Raw genomic sequence first — 25,000 nt, forward strand, 5'->3', positions numbered from 1 at the left:
TGGGCTTATGCTGGGCCCCTCAAGTATAGTCGGTGACTTGTCCTGAAGCCACACCAGTGTTTGTCTTCGGTGTATGGTCCAAGTTGTTGTGCTGAAAGGGGAACCGCCCCAGTCTCTGCAGTCTGGAGCAGGTTTTCTTCAAGGACCTCAGTATTTGGCTGCATTCATCCTTCCCTCAATTCTGACCTGTCTCCCTGTCCCTGCCGCTGAGATGCGCCCCATACAGTGGATATAAAAAATCTACACAGCCTTATGAGATTGCACGTTTTCTAAATGTAAAGACAAAAAATAACAGCAACATAAATGTCAGTCTTTTTCCATCTATAATGTGACCTTTTAAAAAACAAAAATTCAGAGGAAAAAAAGATTAGGAAAACCCAAAAACAACTAAGTCTGCACATCCCGTCCAACTAATACTTTCTGGAAGAAGCACTTTTGCATTTATTACAGCAACAGCAAGTCTTTGTGAATAAGACTCTGTTAACTTTGCACATCTAGACTTTAGATTTATCCCACTCTTATTTGCAAAAAAGTTAAATTGTCTTCCAATTGTGAAGAGATCTCTTGTGCACAGCTCTCTGTAGGTAATTCCACTGGTTTTCGAGGGGATTGAAGTCTGGAATCTGACTGAGCCATTGCAAGACTTAGATTTTTCTTTTCTGAAGTCATGCCTTGGTCAAACTGGATGTGTGTTTTAGGTCATTTACATGTTGGAATATGAAATTCCTCCTTGTCTTCAGCTTTCTGACAGGCCAGCAGGTTTTGTGCCAAAATATCTTGATATTTGGAGCTATTCATTATCCCATCTATCTTGACTAGAGCCCCTTACCCAGCTGAAGAGACAGCCCCAAAGAATGAGGCTACCATCACCATGCTTCAAAGTCAGTATGGCTTTCCTTGGATGATGAGCTGTTTTGGCTTTGCGCCAAAAACACATCTCTTACAATTAAGGCTGAAAAGTTCAACCTTTATCTTGTCAGACCATAACACATTTTCCCACATTGTTTGGGGTGATTGAATGTATCTTTTGACATAATTTATACAAGCTTTGATGTTCCTTTTTGTAATCAAGGGGTTTCTGTCTTGCCACCCTACACCGTAGCCCTGATGTGGAGAATACGGGAGATGGCGAGAACATGCAAGGAGTGAGCAGTACTTGCCAGAAATGACTGTAACTCCTTCAGTGTTGCTATTGTCCTCTTGGTAGTCTCCCTAATAAGTTTTTTCTGTTCTCTCATCACCTTTGGATCGAGTTCCGGATCTTTGCAACGTGTCTTATGTGCCACATTTTCTCCACTTATTGGTAATGGTTTTAACAGTGCTCCATGGTAGATCAAATGCCATCAAAATTCTTTTAGATCTCTCTCCTGATTGGTACTTTTCAACAAGTAGATCTTGCTGTTCCTTTGGCAAATCTCCAAGGACCATGGCTCTCCCAGTAGGATGCAACCCCAAATATCCAAACACATCCTATAACAATGGCTGGCTTTACTCTTATGTTTAATCAGAATCAATTTTGTTGATGGCAGGTGTATGCTATTTATTTACAGGCATAATTGCAGAATGTGATTGGTTATCTTTGAACACAGCTAGAGCCCGCATCATGTGTGCAGACGTATGCAATCAGGGTGTTTTTAATTTTATATTTTTCCTAATAAACAAATCTCTTTTCTCTCGATTTGTGTTTGTTGAAAGGTCACATTAAAGATGTAAAAAGTCTGACATTTATGTTGTTGCTATTTCTGTCTTTACATTTCAAAAACCTGCAATTTCATAAGGGTGTGTAGACTTTTAATATCACTGTAGCATGATTTTGCCTCCATGCTTCACTGTAGGGATGGCCTTAGCCAGGTGATGAGACTCTGTATGCATGAGTGCTTAATGAAAGGTCAAGTTTGAATTGTTTTTGAGCTGGATTGTTGGTGTGTACGAAGGCATGTATTCATAATCAGTGATTTCCAATACTTAAACTCTTATTAAATGGGGATGTTGCAGTTATACCACCAGTCCACAGGGATACCTCTGACAGAATTCAGAACGGATTAACTTGACAAACTGGAGAAAGGGTTGAATATGATTACAATTATCCTTCCTTGGCAGATGCATTAGGTCTTCATTCAAACTTAAAGCCTTTCTCTCCAACTGGCCCTAATCTCAGACCATATTCATTTGTCAATTAATTTGTTTATTTTTGACTGGCAGCCCCAAACCTTGGTTGAGGCTGTCCACTCTAGCCTGCTCCTGGATGGGGAGTCAGTGTACAACCTGGTGGCCAACCCTTTTCTCCTGCTGCTGGCCAGCGTTATTCTCACCAAGTGCTCATCCAAGATGGAGAGCCTCCAGGTAAGAAGGTCTTTCTGTCACAACCACCTCTCCTTGATGAATTATATATTATTGATACATTCTTTTAATGGTAATTCAGTCTCTATACGCGCATTTTACTATTAAGAATGCTTATATCTTGTAAGTGGTGGAGGTCATTTTAGTCCTTTGTACTTGCAGCCATGGAAAATAGGCTTCATAGTGACTACAGTTAACAGTGTGCACTGTACATGGCCTGGCCTGGCGTTTCATCAGGCCAGCCCAGCTCAAGGACTCTTGAGGCTGTTGGCAAGGCTGTATGCTGTATAGTATATGGCCTACTATGGCTGTATAGTATATACATAAGACATTTCTCAACACAAAGTACTTCAAGTACACTAATCAGCCACAACATTAAAATCAGTTACCGGTTTTAATTTGTGAATGAATGGTACAGTATATATACAAATATAATATACATAGACAAATATAAATTGCAAAAACTGCGCCAAAATTGCACCGTAAATTAAAAATGGTTGACCTCCTGTTGGGTTTAGGGTATAGCTACAAGTGGCTTTCTGTAAGCCTTAGGATGTTACATGTGGCTACTGAATTTCGTACCTGTAGGTGAAAGATACCGTGGTGGCTACTTCGTAAAATTTTGCAGGGGGGCGCTATTGAGCTATTTTGCCCCACACTATCCTGAGACCCATCTCAGATATGATTTTCTTTCACTTATGTGTTTACCAGGTTTCGTGAGTTTTTGAGTATCCATAGCACCTCTTTCATGGCGAAACATTGAAACGCAACAAAGGCAACGTTGTTTGATGAAAAGTCACAATTTTCACAATAAAGCATCATCAAAGTCTCAAGGATTATCTGACCACTTTTAAAGTGGATGTGGTCAACCCGCCTCTTGAGCATCTTTAGCCCCTCAAAAATGTGATTCATTTCGGGGGGAGAATATTAATAATTTAAGCTGCAAGCAGCTTTGAACGGGCCCCCGCTCTTTGATCCCATGAGGGGAATGTTATACATGTTGCAGGTCGTATGACATGGCTCTGAATTTGCATGATCGTCGGCAAAAAAACCACTGAGTTAAACATAAATTACTGCGTCCACCAGTTCCATATTTGGATCATACATCAATTCAGGGACGTGCAAATACAGACCCTAAAAAGGGCTTGAGCCCCTGACTTTTGTACTTAGACTTGACAAGCTTCACAATATAACATAATAAAGGTTTTAAGGCTTTTCTGAACGAATTAGAAATGGATGTGGTCAGCCTGCTAGGAGAGGAGCACATGAAAGTATAACATCATTAAATGTTGTCTGTAGTACACGCTATGACTGTAACTGAATATTGGCATGTAGATATCTTCAGGCCGGGACTGTCATCATTCATGTGAAGTTTGGGACAGATTTGACAATGTATATTTGAGTTACAACAACTTCCTGTTTCATGGTTTAACAACAACATGCAGCCAGTTTTCAACGAAAACTCAAAATCTTCGCAATTTAGCATCACGAAGATTGTGTCTTTAGATTGCACTGAACAAATTTTGAAGTTGATCTGATCAATTCTTTAGGAGGAGTTTGTTAAAATACGACGCCTGTAAATCGCAAAATCTGTGTGAAAATTGTACAGTAAATTCAAATTGGCTGGCTTAATGTTGGGTTTAGGGTGTGCTTCCAGGAGGCTTTTTTCTAAGTCTTGGGATATTACATGTGCCTACCGAAAGCTGTACATTTTTGTAAATTTTGCAGATGCATCAGTTGTGTTGAAAACGTACGTTTTATGGGACTTGCACAAGGTTGTAGAAAAATGGCTCAATAGCGCCCGCTACAGATTTTCAACAAAGTAGCCTTTGTGGTATGTTTCACTTACATGTACGAAATTTGGTAGGCACATGTAAAATCTCAAGGATTACAAAAAAGCCTCTTGGAGCCATACCCTAAACACAACAGGAAGTCAGCCATTTACTGTGCAATTCTGGTGCAGTTTTTGCCATTTGCATGCATTGTAATTTAACAAACTACTCAGAGATAATTTATTAGATCAAAATTTAAATTTAGAGCAATCTAGATCTGCATTGGTAAATTGCGAAGCTTTTCAGTTTTCATTGAACCACATCTGTGGTGGCATGACGAATTTCGATGTTTCCTTATGAAACAAGAATTTGTCCAATCTCACTTCACATGTTTGATAAAACTCCCGGCCTGAAGACATCTACATGTCAATATTTAGAGATGGTCATAGTGTCACCTGCTGGCAATGATGGTTTTATGCTTTAATGTACTCCTCATAACGTGTTGAGCACATCCATCTCAAACGTGGTCAGAAAATCCTCAAGACCTTGATGATGCTTTATTGTGAAGATTGAGAGTTTTCATACCAACTGCCCTGGTGGCACACTGAATTTTGAGTTTTTGCCATGAAACAGGAAGTTGTTGTTGAGAGAGTAGGGATGCTCGAACAACTCCCAAATCCTGCTATACGCATCAAAAGTTGATATGGTTTTCAAGATTGGGTGTGGTAAAATGGCTTGATGGTGCCCCCTAGAAAATTTTGAAAAAGTAGCCCTCGCAATACATTTCACAGAGATAGCGGAAATTTATTAGGCAAATGTAACATCTCAAGCCAGCACCTTCAACGTACACAACAATTCGAGGGTCTGATCAACAAGTCCCTTGTCTTATTTTCACATATTCTTATTTTTCTCTTCTGTTGTTGTTGTTTTTGACATGTATGTGCAGCTGCTGCCCTGGTGGACCCTGCGCTACATCAACCTGCATCAGCAAATCCTGGAGGCTCGTTCTTCACAGCTCCTCAACTTGGCCCACAGCAGCATGGACAAAGGTCTGTCACTAGAATGTGAACATCCCTGTACATTTTGGTATTTTTGGTTTGGGTTTCTTTTACGTGGTGTGTTACAAGGTCTAACGACCTCAAGATTGTGACGCTCATGTTAATACTCACTTAAAAGACATTGTCCTACACATTGAATGTATGCTCTTGAATTCTTGAATTGCAGAACTTGAGCTTTGAATCACAGGTGGACCACTCACAATAAATAGTAACCTGATTTATTTATGGCTAAATGAAAGTACTGTTGTTGCTGTATTAAAGAATGTATCAGTGTGCCATCTTGTACTCAGCTCTGGATGGACAGTTACTGTCTTCAACAAAATGGTTTATTTCACAACTGATGTGTTTCCATGCATCATTTTTAAGTCCCGGTTACCACCTTTTTACCACGCCAATCAGCTTTTCCCACTTTGTTGTGTTTTAGCCTCAAAGAGTTGAATTGGAGCTTCTAACAGCTGTGCTTCTGTTTCCAGAGGGAATCAAAACAAGCCTGATTGGTTGTCATGAGAGGAGTTTTGCATTGAGTTGAATCTTTCTTAACTTCTCCATGTCATGCTGCTGGACAGCTTTCTAGTGTTGAATTGTGAAGCTAGGCAAGCTGAAGCTAGGGTTGCCTGCTCTGTCTATGGTTATTGTGTGTGTGAAGCAGGGGGGCGAATTAGCAGCCGTTCAGACCTGCATCGAAACAGTGCAGGGTGCTGTGGTGGTCGGGGCATGTTGCTCTACGTACCAGTGAGACATGAAATACGTTCCAGAAAGTACAGTCTAACAGATCCATGAGTTTAAAGGCTCAGACTCCAAATCAACACATAGCCAAATATAATACTGTGAGACAGGATTTTACAGCTCTAGGAAGTTTTCATGGGGGCACTAATTTTAGCTACTGTTTTGATGAGTGCAAGGTAAACACCAGAACTATCTTGTTAAGTAATACACAAGGAATGGGTGCTTGCATATGTTTGTTTGATGGCCGTTATTAAATTACTACTGTGTCTGGCAACTAAAACAGAAAAATATGTAAATGACAACAACTATATCATGAATACATCTGTATTAAAACGCAGTATAGGTGACCACAGAAAGCAGGAGGACACTGAACGTTGGAGTAACAGGCTGACACTTGTCAGAGTAACCGGCTGTGTGTGTAGCTGCCCAGTCACAATCGCGTGTGTGACAGCAAAGTTAAGAAGACAGCTTCCTGTCATCTCTAACTTCCTCTGTAATCACTCATTTTAACTGTCAGTGTAGCCAATGATACATTGCAGCTATTGTCATTAACCTGTATTTATTTAGATTTTATGAGATGATGACGTAATCATAAAAAAATTATTTTTTCAGCCGGCGGTCTGTCTCACTCCTTGCCATATGTTGACTGCTACGCTGTTTTGTTGTTTGCCAACTGAAAAGAGGACGAAGAAAAAGAGATTGATCTTTTTTTTATGTTGTTCATGTGTTTCAATTTTGGCAGAGGTCTCTATTAAAACAATGTGGAGACACTAGTGGGGATTTGAGTTGTTTTTACACACAAATGGCGTTTGAAGATTTATACAGCTTAATTTAGACACATGTTCCTGAACTGAAGAGCAAGACCTTTCATTTAAATGAAGTGGATTATATTGTACAGTTAGGGCTTATTTTCACTATCGATTAATCTGCCCATTGTTTTCTATACAATTCGTTTTGTTCGTGAAATGTCAGAAAATAGTGAAAGGTGTCCGCTATCATTTTCCAAAGCATAAGATGATGTTTTCAAATTGCTTGTTTTATTCGACTGACAGTCAAAGCCCCAAAGATATTCAGTTTACAATCAGATATGTCAAAAGCAGCAAATCATCACATTTCTGAAGTCTTAACTATTGAATATTTGGATTTTTTGATTGAAAAATTACTAAAATGATTAATTGATTATCAAAATAGTGATCAATTGATTCATCAGTTAATTAGCTAATCACTACAGCTGTAGTTATTAATCTGGTATGTTTATTAGACTTCATTTCAGTGACAGGCACTGTCCATAGTATAATCTAAGTAGTCTGATGCAGTATAAGGCCCAATAGCCTTGGTTTGCATGCATCTCTTCATGTGTGGCATTGATTATAAGTAGATTATACAGTACAACATACAGTATTCATTGGAATTTACATTGTAGCCTCCGGAAAATTTATGATTTATTTAAGCTCTGTCATAAATTGTCATTTTATCCAATTTTAAGCCATAATTTTTTGATTCACTTGTTATATCCTTGCCGTTTTACCTACATGTTTTAACTAGGTTAACTGGGCCAACAAGCTTGTTGAACATCTGCTCATATTGCTCAATTTTTGTATCAGAAAAAAAATGCCCTTTTGGAGACTGGACTGAAATTCCCTGTCCTCTTTTACAGTGCTGAAATGCCAGTCTCTGTATTCGGAACAGAGAAACCTTGCTATCCAGTTCCACCTAGAATGTGTCTACACCAGTCTGACCTACTTTGAGTACCAGCCGGCCAAGGAACACATCAAGAGGGCACAGGAGCTCTCAGGGGTGAATATCAACATGACTGGTATGTAAAGTACAGCAGTGCCCAGTCCTAGAGAATATAAGGAAGCTATGATACCTTGTAATGATCCTTTTAGACAGATATTGGATCAAGCTTTAGTGATACCTCAGTTGAAGGTAACAACTGTTTGTATTTGGTCAATCAAGGTGCCATTGGCAAACGGACCCGCTTCCAGCAGAAGAACTTAGCTCAGCTCATCCTTGAGGTCAATAGAAATAACGACCAGCCTAGTCAGATGAACGATGAGGCCAGTCCCACGCCCACACCTCAGGACTGCTTACCTAAGGTTTGAGGTTCTGTTGTCTTCTTTCCAACTTAATGATGTCTTACTTATCACTTTCAACCTTTTGTTGTTCACTTGTCTGACTTTTAAGCTCTGCTTCAGCAACACTCATATATATTTAGAAACTTTGATTTGCACCACATATTTACCTAACCTGCTACACTATTTTCCACCCGATCTGATGACCGATGACCCGATCTTTATTAAATATCTCAGTAGACAGAAGGACAACTCAGAGACCAAAATAACACCTAGGTTGCAAGCCTCTTTTTTAAGCATTATTAGATAAGACATGAGGACAAGATGACGGATTTTTAATGCTGGTAGTGCTGGGGCCAGGTGGTGTAATTATAATTATTTCTGATTTGGAGCCATTCAACTGCAAGATATTGGACAGCCTGTATTAAACTTCATTAAGGCACATCAGTCATACCAGGCTTTATCTGAACATACGTAGATATGTAGATACAGTTATCTACGTAGCAATTGAAATCAGTGTTATGGCTACGAGCGATTTGCCCCAGGGGTAGCATGTGTATAGTAAATAAAGGGGAAAAGAGAATATACCTTTGTGGACCTGACAACACAGAGGAGCATAAATAGGAGGCATCTTCAAGCACAACAGAAAAGGACGTATATATGTAGATATGAGATGAACCAATCCAGTGTCACATCACTGATGCCAGCATAGTTCTTTGGATGACTGAATCAGACATTTTGGTCCACTATACTAAAGCCTGAGCTGAGGTCAAGGAGAATTAAAATGGAGTACAGGCCTGCATTACCAGCAAGCAGGAAGTCATTGGTGGCCTTGACCAGAGCAGTCTCAGTGCTGTGCAGAGAGCAAAAACCAGACTGAAAATTTCATTATTCTTAATAAAATAAATCAGTTGTGTGGAGAAATTTTTTCTAAAATCTTGGATAAAAATGATCGCTTACAGACGGATCTGAAATGACCTATAACAGAGGGATCCAGAGAGGGCTTCTTTAAGAGGGTGTAAACTGTGGCATGTTTAAATTTTAGGGAAGCATACCAGTAGACAGAGCAGCTGACAATGGCTAAAATATCTCGACCAATTGTCTGAAATACTGTTTTTAAAAACCCAGGGGGAATACAGTCTGAAGGGCAGGTGTTTGATTTTGAAAGTGCAACAGAGCATTCCAGGGTTTTTCGGATAGAATTCACTAAAGTGAGTTAGGGGGGCAACAGACATGGATATTAAAATCACCAACATATAACGCTAAAACAGAACTCTGTTATTTTTGAAGCTGATAACATAACAAAATATAGTGAAACTCAAGCACATGTACAGAAAAAGGCCTTTTCCACACCAGAAACTTAATGACCTGTAACTTGAGTTGTATCCATTATCACAGGTTCTGCTTTTGTTTCTGCTGTATGTGCCCCACTTTGTTGGTGAGTTCCTGAGTCTAAATTTCGGCACTGCTCAGGAGGTAGTACTAAATCCAAATTCAGGTATGCTCACAGCTGCTGGTGTATCTCTTGGGGCAGCAACCTGTCCTGATGGACAAACCCAGCTCTGGAGAGCTGGTTAGTGGGATGGAAGCTGGTTTGGAAATCAGTCTTGTGTTACTCTCTTTGTGCCTTCCCGTCGACCTCCTACTAAAAGTGGGGCTCTTCTAATAAGTTAATGACATTGATCTTTAAAAGTCATTACTACTTTTTCCATTTTTGTGTCTCCCACAACTGAACTGCACTCACCACACTTGCCTACCAAGCAGGACATAAAAATGACGACATTGTCACCATCTGGTGTTGCCTGTTAAATAATGTATATACGAAACATTCTGGTTTGTAACGTAGTGGAAAATAAGGCAGAACCTAGAACCTAGACTTTACAGGTTTTCACAGGTTCAGTTTATGGGAAGCTGCAGTTTACGGGCTGGTAAGTTTCCATCTTAGAAGAGAGCTAAAAACGTTAGTAGAATAACTCAGTAACAACAGTTACATAGCAGTATCTACTTAAAATTTGCTAACATTAGATAATATTTGCCACCATGGGCGACAGGTCAAGTGAGGCTGTGGCAGTGTGTTTTATTATTTGTGAATTAAACCTTTCATTTGTAAGTGGAAGAACATGTTATTTTTTTAATTCAAAAGTTATACCATGTCACTGATAAACCAATCTCTAATGCCAAGAGAATACATTATATGTTCAAACTGTCATAATATGGATCATACTAGATGTGTGGTAGACCCCATTCTCAGCAACCTCCTCCAAGCCATATCTCACACCATTGTGCCAGCTATCACCCATGTGATAAATGCTTCACTGGCTTCTGGAACATTTCCAACCACATTCAAACAGACTCGGATCAGTATTGACCGGTTTTGTTACTTCCATTGTTATGTAAGGCTATTAAAAGGGTGGTGTTCAAGAGGTCTCAGTATTTCTGTCACGGAACGCCCCCTTGATTCAAATCTGTCATGCTTTAAGAGTGGCCCCTCCACTGAAACAGCTCTGTTGTCTGTGATGGAAGCCATAAGGGCAGCTAGAGCTGCAGCTTAGTATTCGGTCCTTATCTTGCTGGACCTATCAACACCCTTGGACATGGTGAACCACTGCATCCTGCCACAGTTCTGGTAGAAATTTTTGGCACCCCTGAATTTTAAGTACAGAATTTAGAATATCTGCAGAAATAAATGCAAATTAACCAATTTTGTGTAATCAGAATATTTAATAAAATATACAAAGTTACTGAACCAAAAAAACCCCTTTCATATAGTGAGACACAATTATTGGCACCGCTTATGTGAAGTTCCTCACATAAAACAAAAAACAAATAAGACTCACCTGTGCTTAATTTTCAGTGCTCAAATGACCTGAATTAACCAATGAATGATGGTTTTAATGCATAAAAAGGGGCTGATTGCTTCCAGCTTCTTTTTCACAATGATGAAGACAAGAGAGCTGTCTGAGATCATCGGAAATGCTACTCTTACAAATCATCACAATTCCAAGGGCTACAAGGCGATCACCAAAGATTTTGAAATCCCTGTTTCAACAGTTCAGAATGTTATCAAGAATTTTCACAGTCATAAAACTGCCACTTCCAGGACTTGGTGCTAAGAAGAAACTCAATGAGAGAAGTCTGATGCAGATGGTGGAAAAAAACCACACGAGACATCTAAAGAGCTTCAGGCTGATCTGGGGCAATCTGGAGTGGTGGTTTCAGCATGTACCATACCCGGCACACTAAACCAAATATAGCTCCATGGGCAAAGACCAAGGAGGACACCACTATTGACAGAAAGGCACATAAAGGCAAGACTTATGTCTCCAAAAACTTTCACAGATAAACCACAGTCTTTCTGGGATAATGTTCTATGGACAGATGAAACCAAAGTAGAGCTCTTTGGGAATGCAGTGCATCAGTTTGTTTAAAGGAAATTAAATGAAGCCAATGAGGAAAAGAACACCCTACCTACAGTAAAACATGGTGGAGGTTCTATCATGCTGTGAGGCTGCTTTGCTGCCTCTGGTACTGGGGGCACTGAATGTATCAAAGGAATGATGAAATCAGAAGATTACCAAGGCATTTTAGAGCTGAATTTGTTACCCAGTGTGCGAAAACTAGGTTTGAGGCAAAGGTCTTGGGATTTTCAGCAGGACAATGTATACATCCATCTAGTTTAAAAGGAAAAAACTGACTCTTTTAAACTGGCCAGCAATGAGTCCTGACCTAAATCCCATCGAAAACCTTATAAGAGAGCTGAAATCTTCCATTGCAAAAAGGACTCCTGCAAATTTAAAAGAGCTTGAACGCATAGCAATGGAAGAGTGGCAGAAAGTACAAGCAGACACGTGCAAGAAGCTTCTAGATGGCTGCAAGAAATGTTTAGAGGCTGTCATTGTTTACAAAGGTTCTGCAAATAAATATTAGTGAAGGATGCCAATAATTGTGTCTGTGTGTACTTGTATTTTTAGCTATTTTGCAATTTTTTTTTTTTTTCTCTTCAGACTTATATTTAAATATGTTGATTATACAAAATGAGTTAATTTACATTTATTTCTGAAGATATTCTAAATTCTATACCTAAAATTCAGGAGTACCAATAATTTCAACCAGGACTGTATTTGTACTCTCAAATATGGGCATCTCAAGCAAAGCGCTTTCTTGGTTTGAACCCTATCTCATTGGGTGTTCCTTCAACGTGTCATGGCAAGGACATACATTCTTACCCCATCCTCTCCCCACAGGGGTCCCCCAGGCTCGGTGCTTGGGACCCTCCTCTTTGCAATATACACCACCTCCCTGGGCCCAATTATCCCCTCGCATGGCTTCTCATATCACTCCTACACAGACGACACCCAACTATACCTGTCATTCCCGCCAAATGACCCACGGTCTTGGCGCAGATCTCAGCCTCTCTCTCAGACATATTCACATGGATGAAAAAATGCCACCTTCAACTAAATCTCTCTAAGACCGAACCATTATAATATCGTCATTAAGATTGCCTCTTCATCTCTCACCCCAACCAATGTTGCGAGAAACCTGGGTGTCATGTTTGATGACCAGCTATCCTTCTCTGACCATGTTGCATCTGTCTCCTGGTTGTGCTGTTTTGCACTATACAACACAAGAAAAACCAGGCCTTACCGGACTCAGTACACCACCCAAATCTTGGTACAGGCCATGGTTATCTCTCAGCCCCACTACTGCCACGCTCTTCTAGCGGGCCTCCCTTCACACACACAGTGAAACCCTTACAGAGGGTCTATAATGCATCTATGCATCTGATTTTCAATAAGCCTAAAAGGGCACACGTCACTCTGCTGCTCATTGACATCCACCAGATACCCATGGCCACTTGAATGAAATTCAAGTTACTAATGCTTGCCAACAGAGTAACTTCTGGGTCTCCACCTAGCTACTTGAACTCAATTATATGGGCTTATGCTCTTTCTCGGCCACTGCTTTCCTCCAAGTAACGCCATCTCATATTGCCATCCCTGCATGTGAGGCAATCACAGTTCAGAGTTTTCTCGTTTGTGGTTCCCCGATGGTGGAACAAGCTACCAAATGTTTTCAGAGCAGGATCATCCCTGTCTATCTTCATGAAACTCATCTCCTCCGAGAATACCTCCTCTCCTAACACCTCTAAAACCCTAACATGCCTAACTTGCAATTGCATTGCATTTTCTGTGCAATCTTTACCTGATCTCCTTGCACTTTGTCTTTTGAATAGATCTAGTACTTAACACTTACTTCAAGGTCTCCTACTGTATAGAAACTTTAGTGTTGCCTCTCATTTATAAGTTGCTTTGGATAAAACCGTCTGCCAAATGAGTAAATGTAAAATGAATGTTCAAGCCAAAGTGTATCATACTGACATGTAGTGCATAAACAAGTTTTAAGGGCATTAAAAATCTGAGAGATTACCTAAAACAAACAAACAAATAAAAAAAATTATGCAGTTGCTTTTTTTGTTTGAATTGAAATGTATCATTTGGTCTAATGCAAAATAATATAAATGCATGCACTCAAGCATGAATAATACATTTTATTATTTGCATGATCAATCCTTATTTTGGTCATTAAGTTAGAATAAATAATACAAACTGAAACCATAATTGTATTAAAGTACTTAAACATCGACAAAATAATCAGTCAATGCTAAAAGGAGATTATAGCAGTGACCAAAATTGTGAAGGTTCAAGCCATAGCTTATTATACCTATGATTCTCAACAGCATCTAGAAAAAGCACCTAGTGACAAATATAGCTAGTTTTTGAACAAACCTTAGCTACTTTCTGTAGAAGAGAGTAGTAAGTAATGCCCCGTGTGCGCAAGGCCAGGCATTCCCTCAGCAGGCACAAATCTCAATGCGTCTCATGCTGATCATTTTACGAGTAAATGTAGCCGAAATCAAAAGCACAGCCATTGCTTTTTACTATGTGTATAGCGATTTTGTCAGATGACGATACGGGTTTAAAAAAATCAATTTTAGAAGTGCAAAGTTGCAACTTGGAAATGGCTTGGAAGTGACTCTGGGTAATATGTAGTCTTAATGGGCCACGTTTCAGTCACTATTTCATACTTGTTTTGTTTTATAACAACAGAAACAGAAAAATATGTAAATGAGAACAGCTTTATTGGGAATTTGACTGTATTAAAATACTGTATATGTGAACACAGAGAGTAGGACAGAGGCAAACAGATGAAGGGCGGTCCAGCCATTTACTAGGTTTTGACCAAGTCTTGTCAATTAAAGATTTTAAAAATAGAAAAAAAATATACAATTGTGCTATGTATAAAAGTTTGGGCAACCTTTTAATTGTGAAGCATTCAGAACTTCGTTGACTTGTTAGACCTAAATTGACTCATTAGGCCTTGTAGGGCAGGTCAAGAATTGTCATTAGGAATTTGAGGGCTTGATAAACTCTCTAACTCTTCAAACCTTGCAGTACACAATCATGAGCTTCTCTACACATCTGAGTGAGGATCTGCATATGCAGCAAACTGGTGCCTACAAAGCAGGGGAGGCTATAAAAAGATACCAAAGCACTTTCAGCTTGAAATTTTCACTTTTCGAAATGGTAGGTAAAAGGAACTGTGGAAGTCGAGACAAAGCAACATCTGGATAAGCTAGTCGTTTTGGAAACAAGAACTATGGACAGATGAAGTTAAAATTGTGCTTTTTGGCCAAAGTCACACAGGTGTTTTTGGAGGAAAAAAGGAGCAGCATCTGATGGAAAGAACATTTTTCAAACTGTTTAGCAGGGAGATGGAATTATTCTGTTTTGGGGTTGTGTGGCAGCACAGGAAACATTGCACAGCTAGAGGAAAGGATGGATTCCATTAAATATCAGCAAATTCTAGATGCAAATGTCCTGCAGTCAGTCAAAGTGAAAGTGAAAAGAGGATGGCTTCTATAACCAGACAGTGATCCAGCGCAGACTTCATAGTCCACCATGAACTACAACAAGAAACACAACATCTGTAACAGCTGTCACAGTCTCCTGACTTGGAAATGATTGAACATCTGTGGGTAGATCTCAAACATGCTGTGCATGTAAAGCAGCCTAACATAATCTCAGAACCTGAAGTTATCTGCAGGAAGAGTGGGTGATAATTTGTAAAATAGAGCATATGAAGACTCTTAACTGGCTAGAAAGCATTCTGGATCAGCTGGAGAGTATTTAAAGATTTGTTGGGACAGCCTGATAATAAGGAGATGCAATAATCCATCCAAGTAACAAAAGCATGGACTAGTTTTCCTGCATCTGCTTGAGACAGGATTTGCCCAAGTTTTTGCAATGTTACATAAGTGAAAAAAGTCAGTCCTTGAAGTTTGTTTTATGTGGGGGTTAAAGGACATATCCTGATCAAAGATAACTCTGAGATTCCTAACAGTGGTGCTGGAGGAACTACATAATTAGATAATGTATTTCTGAGGTGTTGGGGGCCAAGCACAATGACTTCAGTTTTGTCTGCATCTAACAGCAATTTAACAGCTGGATGACCAGCAAAGTTGCTGGTCATCAAGGTCTTTATGTCCTCATGACATTCTTGAAGTTTAGGTAACTGATAGGTTTCCCTGTGCTTCAATGACAAATACAGTTGGGTATCATCTGCATAACAATGGAAGTTTATGGAGTGTTTCCTAATAATTTTGCCTAAAGGAAGCATATATAAGGTGAACAGAACTGGTCCAGGCACAGAACCTTGTGGAACTCCGCGACTAACTTTTAAGTATATGGAGGATTTATCTTTAACATGCACAACATTTAAACAAGCTTAGAGCGGTTCCTTTAATGCCAATTAAATGTTCCAGTCTCTGTAATAGGATATGATGGTAAATGATATCAAATGCAGCACTAAGACCTTACAAGTACAGAGGCAAGTCCTTTGTCCGGTGCAATTAGAAGGTCATTTGTAACTTTCACCACTGCTGTCTCTGTGCTATGATACACTCTAAATCCTTACTGAAAATCCTCAAATAAACTATTATCACATAAAAAGTCACACAACTGGTTGGCAACAGCTTTCTCAAGGATCTTAGAGATAGATATGGGTCCTATAGTTGGCTAAAACATCTGGATCAAGAGTAGGCTTTTTAAGAAGAAGTTTAAATACAGTTGTTTTAAAGGAGTGCGGTACATAGCCTGTTAATGAAGATATATTGGTTATATCTAGTAAATAGGTGCTAACTAAGGGTAAATCTTTCTTAAGCAGCCTAGTTGGGATGGGGTCTAAGAGACAAGTTGATGTTTTAGATAAAGTCATTGTTGAAATTAGTTGGCGAAGGTTGATGGGAGAAAAACTTTCCAAGTATATATCAGGTCTTACAGCTGTTTTTTAAAGCTCCTGTGTTTGAAGATTAATCGGTGAAGGTTGAGGGCAGGAGGTGGTGAACTTGTGTCTAATAGTTAGAATTTTATCATTAAAGAAGCTCATGAAATCATGGCTACTGAGAACTATGGGAATATGTGGATCAGTGGAGCTATGACTCTCTTTCAGCCTGGCTACAGTGCTATTTCTATGTAATTGTACGTAGTATCTGTTTGAAACATGAACTGGTTGGTGGTGAACCGTGGGCTTCTGGCTACGCTTCTTGTTACAGTCACCAATATATATATATGTATATATTTGTGTGTATATATTTGTGTGTGTATATATATGTGTATATGTGTGTGTGTGTGTGTGTGTGTATGTGTGTGTGTGTGTGTGTGTGTGTGTGTGTGTGTGTGTGTGTGTGTGTATGTGTGTGTGTGTGTGTGTGTGTATATGTGTGTGTGTGTGTGTGTGTGTATATGTGTGTGTGTGTGTGTGTGTGTGTGTGTGTGTGTGTGTGTGTGTGTGTGTATATGTGTGTGTATATGTGTGTGTGTATATGTATGTGTGTATGTGTGTATATATGTGTGTGTGTGTGTGTGTGTGTGTGTGTGTGTGTGTGTGTGTGTGTGTGTGTGTGTGTGTATGTATGGATACGTGTATATGTGTGTGTATGTGTATATGTATGTGTATGTGTATATATATGTGTGTGTATGTATGTGTATGTGTATATATATGTGTGTCTGTGTATGTGTATGTGTATATATATGTGTGTCTGTGTATGTGTATGTATAAACGTGTATGTATGCGTGTGTGTGTGTGTGTGTGTGTGTGTATGTCTGTATAAATAACTGCTTATGTATGTATATATGAATATATATATACACATGTATATGTATTTACATGTGTGTATATGTATTTACATATGTGTGTATATGTATTTACATATGTGTGTATGTCTATGTATTTGTATATGTACATATGTTTGTCTCTATGTGTATATGTATATATAAACATCTATGTATACATATGTATGTATGTTGTATTTATGTATACATATGTATGTATCTGTATGTATGTATACATATGTATGTATCTGTATGTATGTATACATATGTATGTATCTGTATGTATGTATACATATGTATGTATCTGTATGTATGTATAAATAAGTGTGTTTGTGTGTTTGTAACAAGTTTGTAATAAGTGTGTTAGAAGTAGCAGGATGAATTCTGAAGTTTATAGGGCTATATTATCTGCTCATATTCAGCCAAATGAAGAGTGGGAAATATGATTCTCATGAGCAAGACCCTAAAATACCTGAACTCCCTTCCAACTTGTTCCAATGCAACAACCTTCACCTGGTCATGAGTTTTGGCTAGTGATCAAATGACTCTTTTTGTGGATACAAGCATTATCATTAGAGTTAGGGTAATAAGCTCAGACATCCAGAAGGAGCTCGGAGTAGAGCTGCTAGTCATTTAGGTCGAATGGAGCCATTTAAGGTGGTATGGGTATTTGAAAGGATACCTCCTGAGCACCTCCATTTTTAGATTTTCTGGGCATATCCAACTGGTAGAAGTCTCTGTGGTAGTCCTGAACATGCTGGAGGAATTATATATCTAATCTCCTATGGAAATGCCCAGGAGTAGTCTGGAATACCTATTTTAGCCTTTGTTACTGCAACCTGGCACATGGAAAGTGCAGTATATGGAGGGATTGACGTAGGATCAAAAGCAGAAATAGCTTGACGTTGTAAAGCCTAAAAATTTCTAATGAAGTGGGTCAGTGTGAATGGAAGGGCAGACGTGAAAGTGTGTGACTTTGTCATGGAAGACAGCTGTTCAGGTTTGATGTTTTCCAGCAGTCAATGTTGTTGGACCACAATCTTTCCTTAACCTTAAATAATCAGTTTTTTTTCATTTATATATGTAATGTATATTGAACAAAAGAATACATGAAGTACTTAATACATAGCCATATGTTTGAACTGTTTGCACTAGAAAGTAACAGGTTCCTGCTTGGGCCATGGCCTAACATTTCACCAGAGATCACTGAAATCTGTCAAGTAATGTTTTGGATGTTGTGCTAACAGTAAAAAAACAAAAAACATTCAGAAAAGACAGAAAACATAACCTTCTTGGTAAGAAAAAAGGAACTTGTGACTTATACCCTCTAAATTAGTGCTAAATCAGGTTGAAATTGGGAATGAAACATTAGTTCCATCTTTTGTATATTTTCTGAAATTGGCCTAAAGGTTGAATAAGCAAGGTGATGACCAGAATTGTCTGTTCAGTCCCTGAAAAGGCAGGCTTAAGTTCCGGGTGGGAAAAGTGAAAGAGCAGCACTTGCTCTTCCTTCATCAACACCACTGTGGTGCCCTTGAATGAAGCCCTTAATCCCAGCCACTCCAGTTGAGCTGCTAAGTGGCTAGTAGTGGTGACTGGAGACCGGGACAGATAATGATCTAAATCAAGGCTGCCAATAACCAGAGCTCATTGGCTTTGTATCTAGAATGGATGGGAGGAAAGTAGAAAGGGATGAAGAGGGAACTCTTCATCACTGGCCAATCAAAACCACTGCCAGCAGGGAAACTGGGCCATTTCTGTCGCTGTGGTTCCAACTGGATTTGGAATTGTTGTTATTCTAATGAAAGCAAGTCTGATCCAGAGTTCTTATTGCTGGTGCCAGACCACATTGTCACACTGTAGGGTTTGGATTGAATTAGCTCTTTTTGCATCAATATGTTTGCCAAATTTAAACCAGAGGAATGCACTTGTCTGTTGATTTGTCTGAGTGTCATGCACTGTTCAGTCCTAAAGCTCTGAATGCCTCACATTTGGGCAAGTATTTTGATCCCTGGTTCCTCCTGTCCACATTTCTTGGTGTGATTGTGCAAGACACTGAACTCCTCTCCTTCTGATTAGTGTGTAAGTGGGTAAATGTGAGACATTGCAAAGCAACCTGGCACTGCTCTCAGGTTGAGGTAGATATATAAGTGCAGTCTATTTACAGTTTAACTGATTACAAGATCCTTAGACCCATCAGCCTGTTGGTTGTTGGGTACAAGGCAATCTGACTTCATTTTGCAAAGACTTGAGTCTAAGTCAGCAAACAAAGTACTGTGTAGGTGAACATATATCTAGGAACTAAGAGGTAGATGTTCATGCATGAAAGTTGTGTTGTGCTTTTCATTCTGTTACCTCATAATCCTTAACGTCTGCCCTACTGTAATCACATCTAATCTAAATATTGTTTATTTGCATAGTGCATTTCAAAAGCCGAACGTCAAGTTGTTCACAATAAAAAAAATAATTCATTTTAAAAAAAAGTCAAGAGTCCAGCAAGTCCAGGTAGAACTCTAATTTTAGAAGATATAATTTTCATGTGCTAACCTGTAGTTGTGTGTATTAGACTGTATTAGGCTACTTTGACAGTAATTCCTTTTTAAATAGGGCCTACCCAACTGAAGAATACTGAAACACATGCAGAACCGAACACCTTGTACTGAACAATTTGGGACAAATGCTCATATACACACTCTAAAGCTTAAAGAGAGTTTAATAGGAATTCGTTGGTGAGATTTGTCTGAAATCAGAAAGCTTAGAAAAGATATCAAACTAATGATGCCTAAACAGAAATAATCATGAAAAACTCCTAAATGAGATTCCTTAAATATTTGCTCTTAAGCTACAATTGAGAAAAACAACTTAGACATGTGGTGGAGCCCACCAAGAGAGGAAGCCAACCCACATATTTACTGGTCCAGCTCTGAGTAAAGCAATTGAAGGACTTTGATGATAGGCCTGATCACTGTTTAGAATCCCAAGATAACTGCAGTAACCACAGTGCAGTAGCAGCTCAGTGAACTTCAAGCTAAGGTCTGTCTGAGATGACTTTTAAGTGTAACTGTGGTTACTGTATTTTTTTAAATTGTGTTATCGCATCACTTCCTGTGGCTCGGGACATAGAGAGTAGTGAAATGGACATGTATCTTCAGATGAAATAGTCACCTGCGTTTGCTTAGGCCACACATTTGTTAATGTAAGTTAGAGTTTTATTACTAGATATGTTGCATCTTGCTAAAGCTGGCTGCCTGCTGTTGGCTCCAATTTTGAAAAAGTCCCTGCTTATCAGTGAATATTAGATAAAGAGAAATAAAAGCCATCCACTCACCATCACCTAGTTTCAACAAATTACCCACAAAGCATGCGTCATCCCAGTCTTAAAGCTGTATGTCACGCAATTGTAGTTTTTCTTTTTAAAGGTCGTGGTGGCAAGCAATTTCTCAAAACTATGTAATGTTTAATCGAAAACAGCTACTGGCTCTCTTTGCAGCACTTTGTTGTTTTCATGTGCAATGGTTTATGGCTGCTCCATGCGTGTACAAATCTGACTCCATATGTGTTTCTATGCTTACAGGACTACAGTCTGGGTGATGACACCGTGCTGGATAAGATCAGTTTAGCAGAGCCAGATCAATATGAGCTGCCTGACCTTAGGGCAGAGGAGCAGGCCCTCATCCTGTGCATCTGGTAAGTCTAATACCTAAGAGCTCAGTACTTTTTCTGCAGGTTTCTTTTAAATCAGTTTATTTAAGCTTAAAACACGTTAAAATTTTAATGTCATGCTTATCTACCAGTGACCGAAACTGAAACATTTTGGATGGTGTCACAGAAACCTGAGGATTATAACTTTATCCGTCGCATATCATAAGAAATTGCCTCCAAAGCCTGAAGAATGAAATAATTTCTCACCATTCTGCACATCAATTTAGAGCAAATTAAACACTCAGTTCAATCTGTCCAAGCATAATGTGTCATAATCATATGTCCTTTTACCTGGTGTGTCACAGTGATTTTGCTAACATCTTAGCACTGAGTGGGTACTCTATTTTATCAATCCCATGACCTTTAAATGGTCATATCACATATACATTCACTGGGTAATTTTTTAGACAAAGTTAATAAGCTAGTTACACTGTTAGTCTGATCTTGTTTTCTCTTTAGATTTTCTTTCTTTGCTTTTTATATTTATAATTTGTTAGAACAGAGCCTGCTGTGTGGTAGCCTCACCTGCAGACAAAAGCTTTTTAAAACCTTGATACATATATAGTTTACTGGTGATGGCATTTCTCTTGTCAGAGCAAAAGGAAAGTTGAAGTTATCAGTGGACACTGTACATACTGTACAGTGTTGGATGAATTCCCATGACTAGATCCATTAAGTCACAGTACTGCACTGTACTCTTTGACAGAACACAAATGCTATCCACTCAGTGGTATAAATTTACAACAAATTACCTATTCTGAAGCAGCCCATATAATATCCAACACATCAAATGTGCTACCAGGGGTGGAAAAACACACTAGACAAGGCTTATACAAACATTAAGAAGCGTATACCACACTTAGGCCAGTGAGGTCACCTTTCTGTACTTTTAACCCCAGCATACCCCCCCTCTTCAGGTGAAAAGCTCAACACACCACAAAGACTGCTGAGATATGGCCTGCAGGATTGTTTTGACAGGACTGATTGGATATTTTTGAGGATTAAGATTTGTAAGAGTACATATCAATATACTCTCCTACATAGGATGACAAAGGAGGTCGAAACTCTCCTCAAGGACCACAAAACTGCCTTTAGTCCAGTGACATAGCCCAATACAGCGCTGCTAGTGCCAACCTAAAAAGAGGCATCAGGAAGGCTAAATTGGCCGACAAGCGGAAGATTGAGGACCACTTTACCAACAACAACCCACAGAGGCTGTGGCGGGGCATCCAGCACATTACCAACTATAAAATGTGCTCTGTGGAGCACAGACCTCTGCCAAGACCAATGTCAAAGAACATACACCAGACTTCAAAAGGAAAACATTCAAATTCATAGTAAATTATCCATATCAGCCCCAAAATTTAATGGGTTCTTCCCTGGTCCATGCTCCATCCCTCCACCAAGTTTGGTGCAAATCAGTTTAGTACTTTTTAGGTAATCCTGCTGACAAACGAGCAAATCAAAAACAAACAAACAAAGGTGATTACTTAACCTCCTTGGCAGAGGTAACTTCAAAGATTCAACTTTGCCTTCAACACCATCTTCCCAGACAGACTGGTCGGTAAACTTACTGACTAAGAACTTTCCCAACCCACCTGCCACTGGATGAAGAACTTTCTGACTAATGGTCCCCAGACTGTTTGACTAGGCCCCCACCTTCCCTCCACCCTTACACTCAACACCCACTAGGACCATCATCAAGTTGGCGGACAACGCGACTGTGGTTGGACTTATTTCAGGAGGAGACGAGACAGCCTGCATGGATGAAGTCCAGAGACTGGGAGCGTGGTTTTTTAGGGAATAATCTTGTACCTGAACTCCTTAAAAACAAAAGAACTAATAATAGACTTGCGAAAGAATAGTAGACCCCAGTCCATTATACATCAATGGGGACTCTGTGGAAAGCGTCCCTGTCCTCAGGTTCCTGGGTAGGACCATTGCAGAAGATGTCTCTTGGGGACCACCCACCAACTCCACAGCCGTAGTCAAGAAGGCATGCCCTCTCCATTGATAATGTGCTGACGTACTGCATGTCTGCATGGTACACCAACTGCTCAGCAGCGGACAGGAGAGCCCTTCAGAGGGTCATCAAGACCGTCCAGAAGATCATCGGCTGCTCCCTGCCCTCTTTTGACTTATTTAGTTCTTGCTCCCTCAGCAGAGCAAATAGCAGTAAATTGGCAAATTTACTGACCCATCTGACCCTAGACATCTGTTTGACTTGCTGCCCTCTGGTAGACTTCACTACTTCTACATAGGATCACTGTAACACCTTTGTTTGTATACTGTATATACCAACTATACTACTTGTATCGACTTCATGACTGTAACTCAGCAAATGTGCAGTATCTTCAAGTGCAATACCTTTTTTGGTTTGTCTCAATCATTGCTGGTAGTTGGTAACCATAAGTTAAAGTGTCCTTGAGCAAGACACAGAACTCCAAGTTGCTCCCGGTTGGTAGGCCAGAGACTTGCATGGTAGCTCACTGCTATGAGAGGCAAAGCGAAGTAAAGCTCTTTGTCCGCTAAGGTAGAAACATCATTTACAGTACTTTACGTAAAAAGGTGCATCTCTGAAAAGGGGCTTTACTCTACCCTCACTGATATAAATGAGTTGGATATTATATTATAAACTCCTCTCAGCATGATGCAACATATTTTAACACCACCACAAACTATAGCCTCCTTGATAAACAGTTGAATCAACACCTCTCTAAAAAAGATCCAAACAAAAGCATGATGTAAGTATTATTATAAATAAAATATAACATTATATTATTAATGGTAACTTGATAACCTTCAGAAAGATATTTTATTTGATCCATCGCAGGGTTGTTTATTAGATTGAGTTTTATGATAAACACTAGCTGGCTTCTAAGCTTGAGGAAGAAAATAAATTCAAAACAAACTACTAGGAACAGTTTCCATCAGCTAACTATTTAATCAATTTCAGTCATATAACCTAACCCAAGTCCCCAGGTTAGCAAAAGCAGAAGTGTTCTTTTATGAGTTTTGTCTTCTGACTGTAATTGAAATGGGATTTAATCACTCGTTAAATTTGTTTGTCAGGATTTACAGTTTATCATATGGAAGCTTTGTCTAATAATGGCAGTGCCTACCCAGGATAAGCATGGTGTGCAAAGAAATACTCAACCTAGAAAAATATGTGGGTTTTCCACACTCACCAAAAACGCACACAGATTCACACATTTTTATAAACAAAGGAACTCAGAAGGTATTCTTTTATCCCATACAACCTTCATGACAACCTGATTAATGAACACACTGTATGTACAGCTGTACGCCCCTTTGGCCCTCTTCCATGCTAATCTATTGACCAGTAACAGTTGGCTGGAGGATTGAGTGTAAAGAGGATAAATTGGAATAGTATTAAAGGACTTAGCCAGCTTCTTGTACTATATCAATCTGGTAGAATTTTTAACAGTGTTTGAATGAAAAAAAGGCAAGGCATGCTTCTAATTATTATCTCATCTCCCTGAAATCCAAATCCATTAGTCAGCCTCCTTAAGCCAAAGCCTCCCTTTCTGGCAGCACCTGCACTTAAACTTAACAGGATACTTCAGCAGTGATTCCATCAAAGCTTATTGTATTTCATCTTGATGCACTTTTTACAAATGGCAATGCCAGCTGTCATTCATTTGATCCAGCACTTTAGGCAGCGCTACAATATCTTAAAAAAATATTGGATGGATTGCCATAAGATTTGGTACAGATAATCATAGTCCTGGCATGAATCCAATAACATTTTGTTTATAATCATCAATTTATTAATTCATAGTAAATGCACCCTGTAAAAGTCAATAATTATTCTTGTGACAGACTCCTTAGTCTAAAGAAGTGAGCCACCCTGTTTTCTGCAGGGGTAATTTTTTCATAATGTATATACTATGTCTTGACCAAGATTGTTGTCTTGCAGCACTGACTTCCAGAAGAATAACCCTGTCCACAAACTGACTGAAGAAGAAATTCTAGCCTTCACATCTGTAAGTCATTGTTTTTTACCAGCTGTGACAGTGGGGCTGATATTGTTTTCACCTTGTGAGGCTGCGTGTCTCTCTCTCTCTGTCTCTGTCTCTGTGTGTGTGTGTGTGTGTGTGTGTGTGTGTGTGTGTGTGTGTGTGTGCGTGTGT

At 39.3% G+C, this 25,000-nt stretch overlaps 1 protein-coding gene across 3 annotated transcripts in view; it reads left to right on the forward strand.

The window, feature by feature from the left end:
* Positions 1-25,000, forward strand: part of ttc27 (tetratricopeptide repeat domain 27) — a 103,621-nt gene that overhangs the window by 17,353 nt on the left and 61,268 nt on the right. For all 3 annotated transcript variants that reach the window (XM_040139056.1, XM_040139057.1, XM_040139059.1), the window contains 6 exons: positions 2,203-2,343; positions 5,059-5,161; positions 7,554-7,712; positions 7,856-7,995; positions 20,719-20,831; positions 24,787-24,853. In XM_040139056.1, coding sequence (XP_039994990.1) covers positions 2,203-2,343; positions 5,059-5,161; positions 7,554-7,712; positions 7,856-7,995; positions 20,719-20,831; positions 24,787-24,853 — 723 coding nt within the window. The remainder of the gene's footprint in view (positions 1-2,202; positions 2,344-5,058; positions 5,162-7,553; positions 7,713-7,855; positions 7,996-20,718; positions 20,832-24,786; positions 24,854-25,000) is intronic.

Source organism: Xiphias gladius, chromosome 11 (genome assembly GCF_016859285.1).
Source record: "Xiphias gladius isolate SHS-SW01 ecotype Sanya breed wild chromosome 11, ASM1685928v1, whole genome shotgun sequence".
NCBI classification, from domain to species: Eukaryota; Metazoa; Chordata; class Actinopteri; order Istiophoriformes; family Xiphiidae; genus Xiphias; species Xiphias gladius.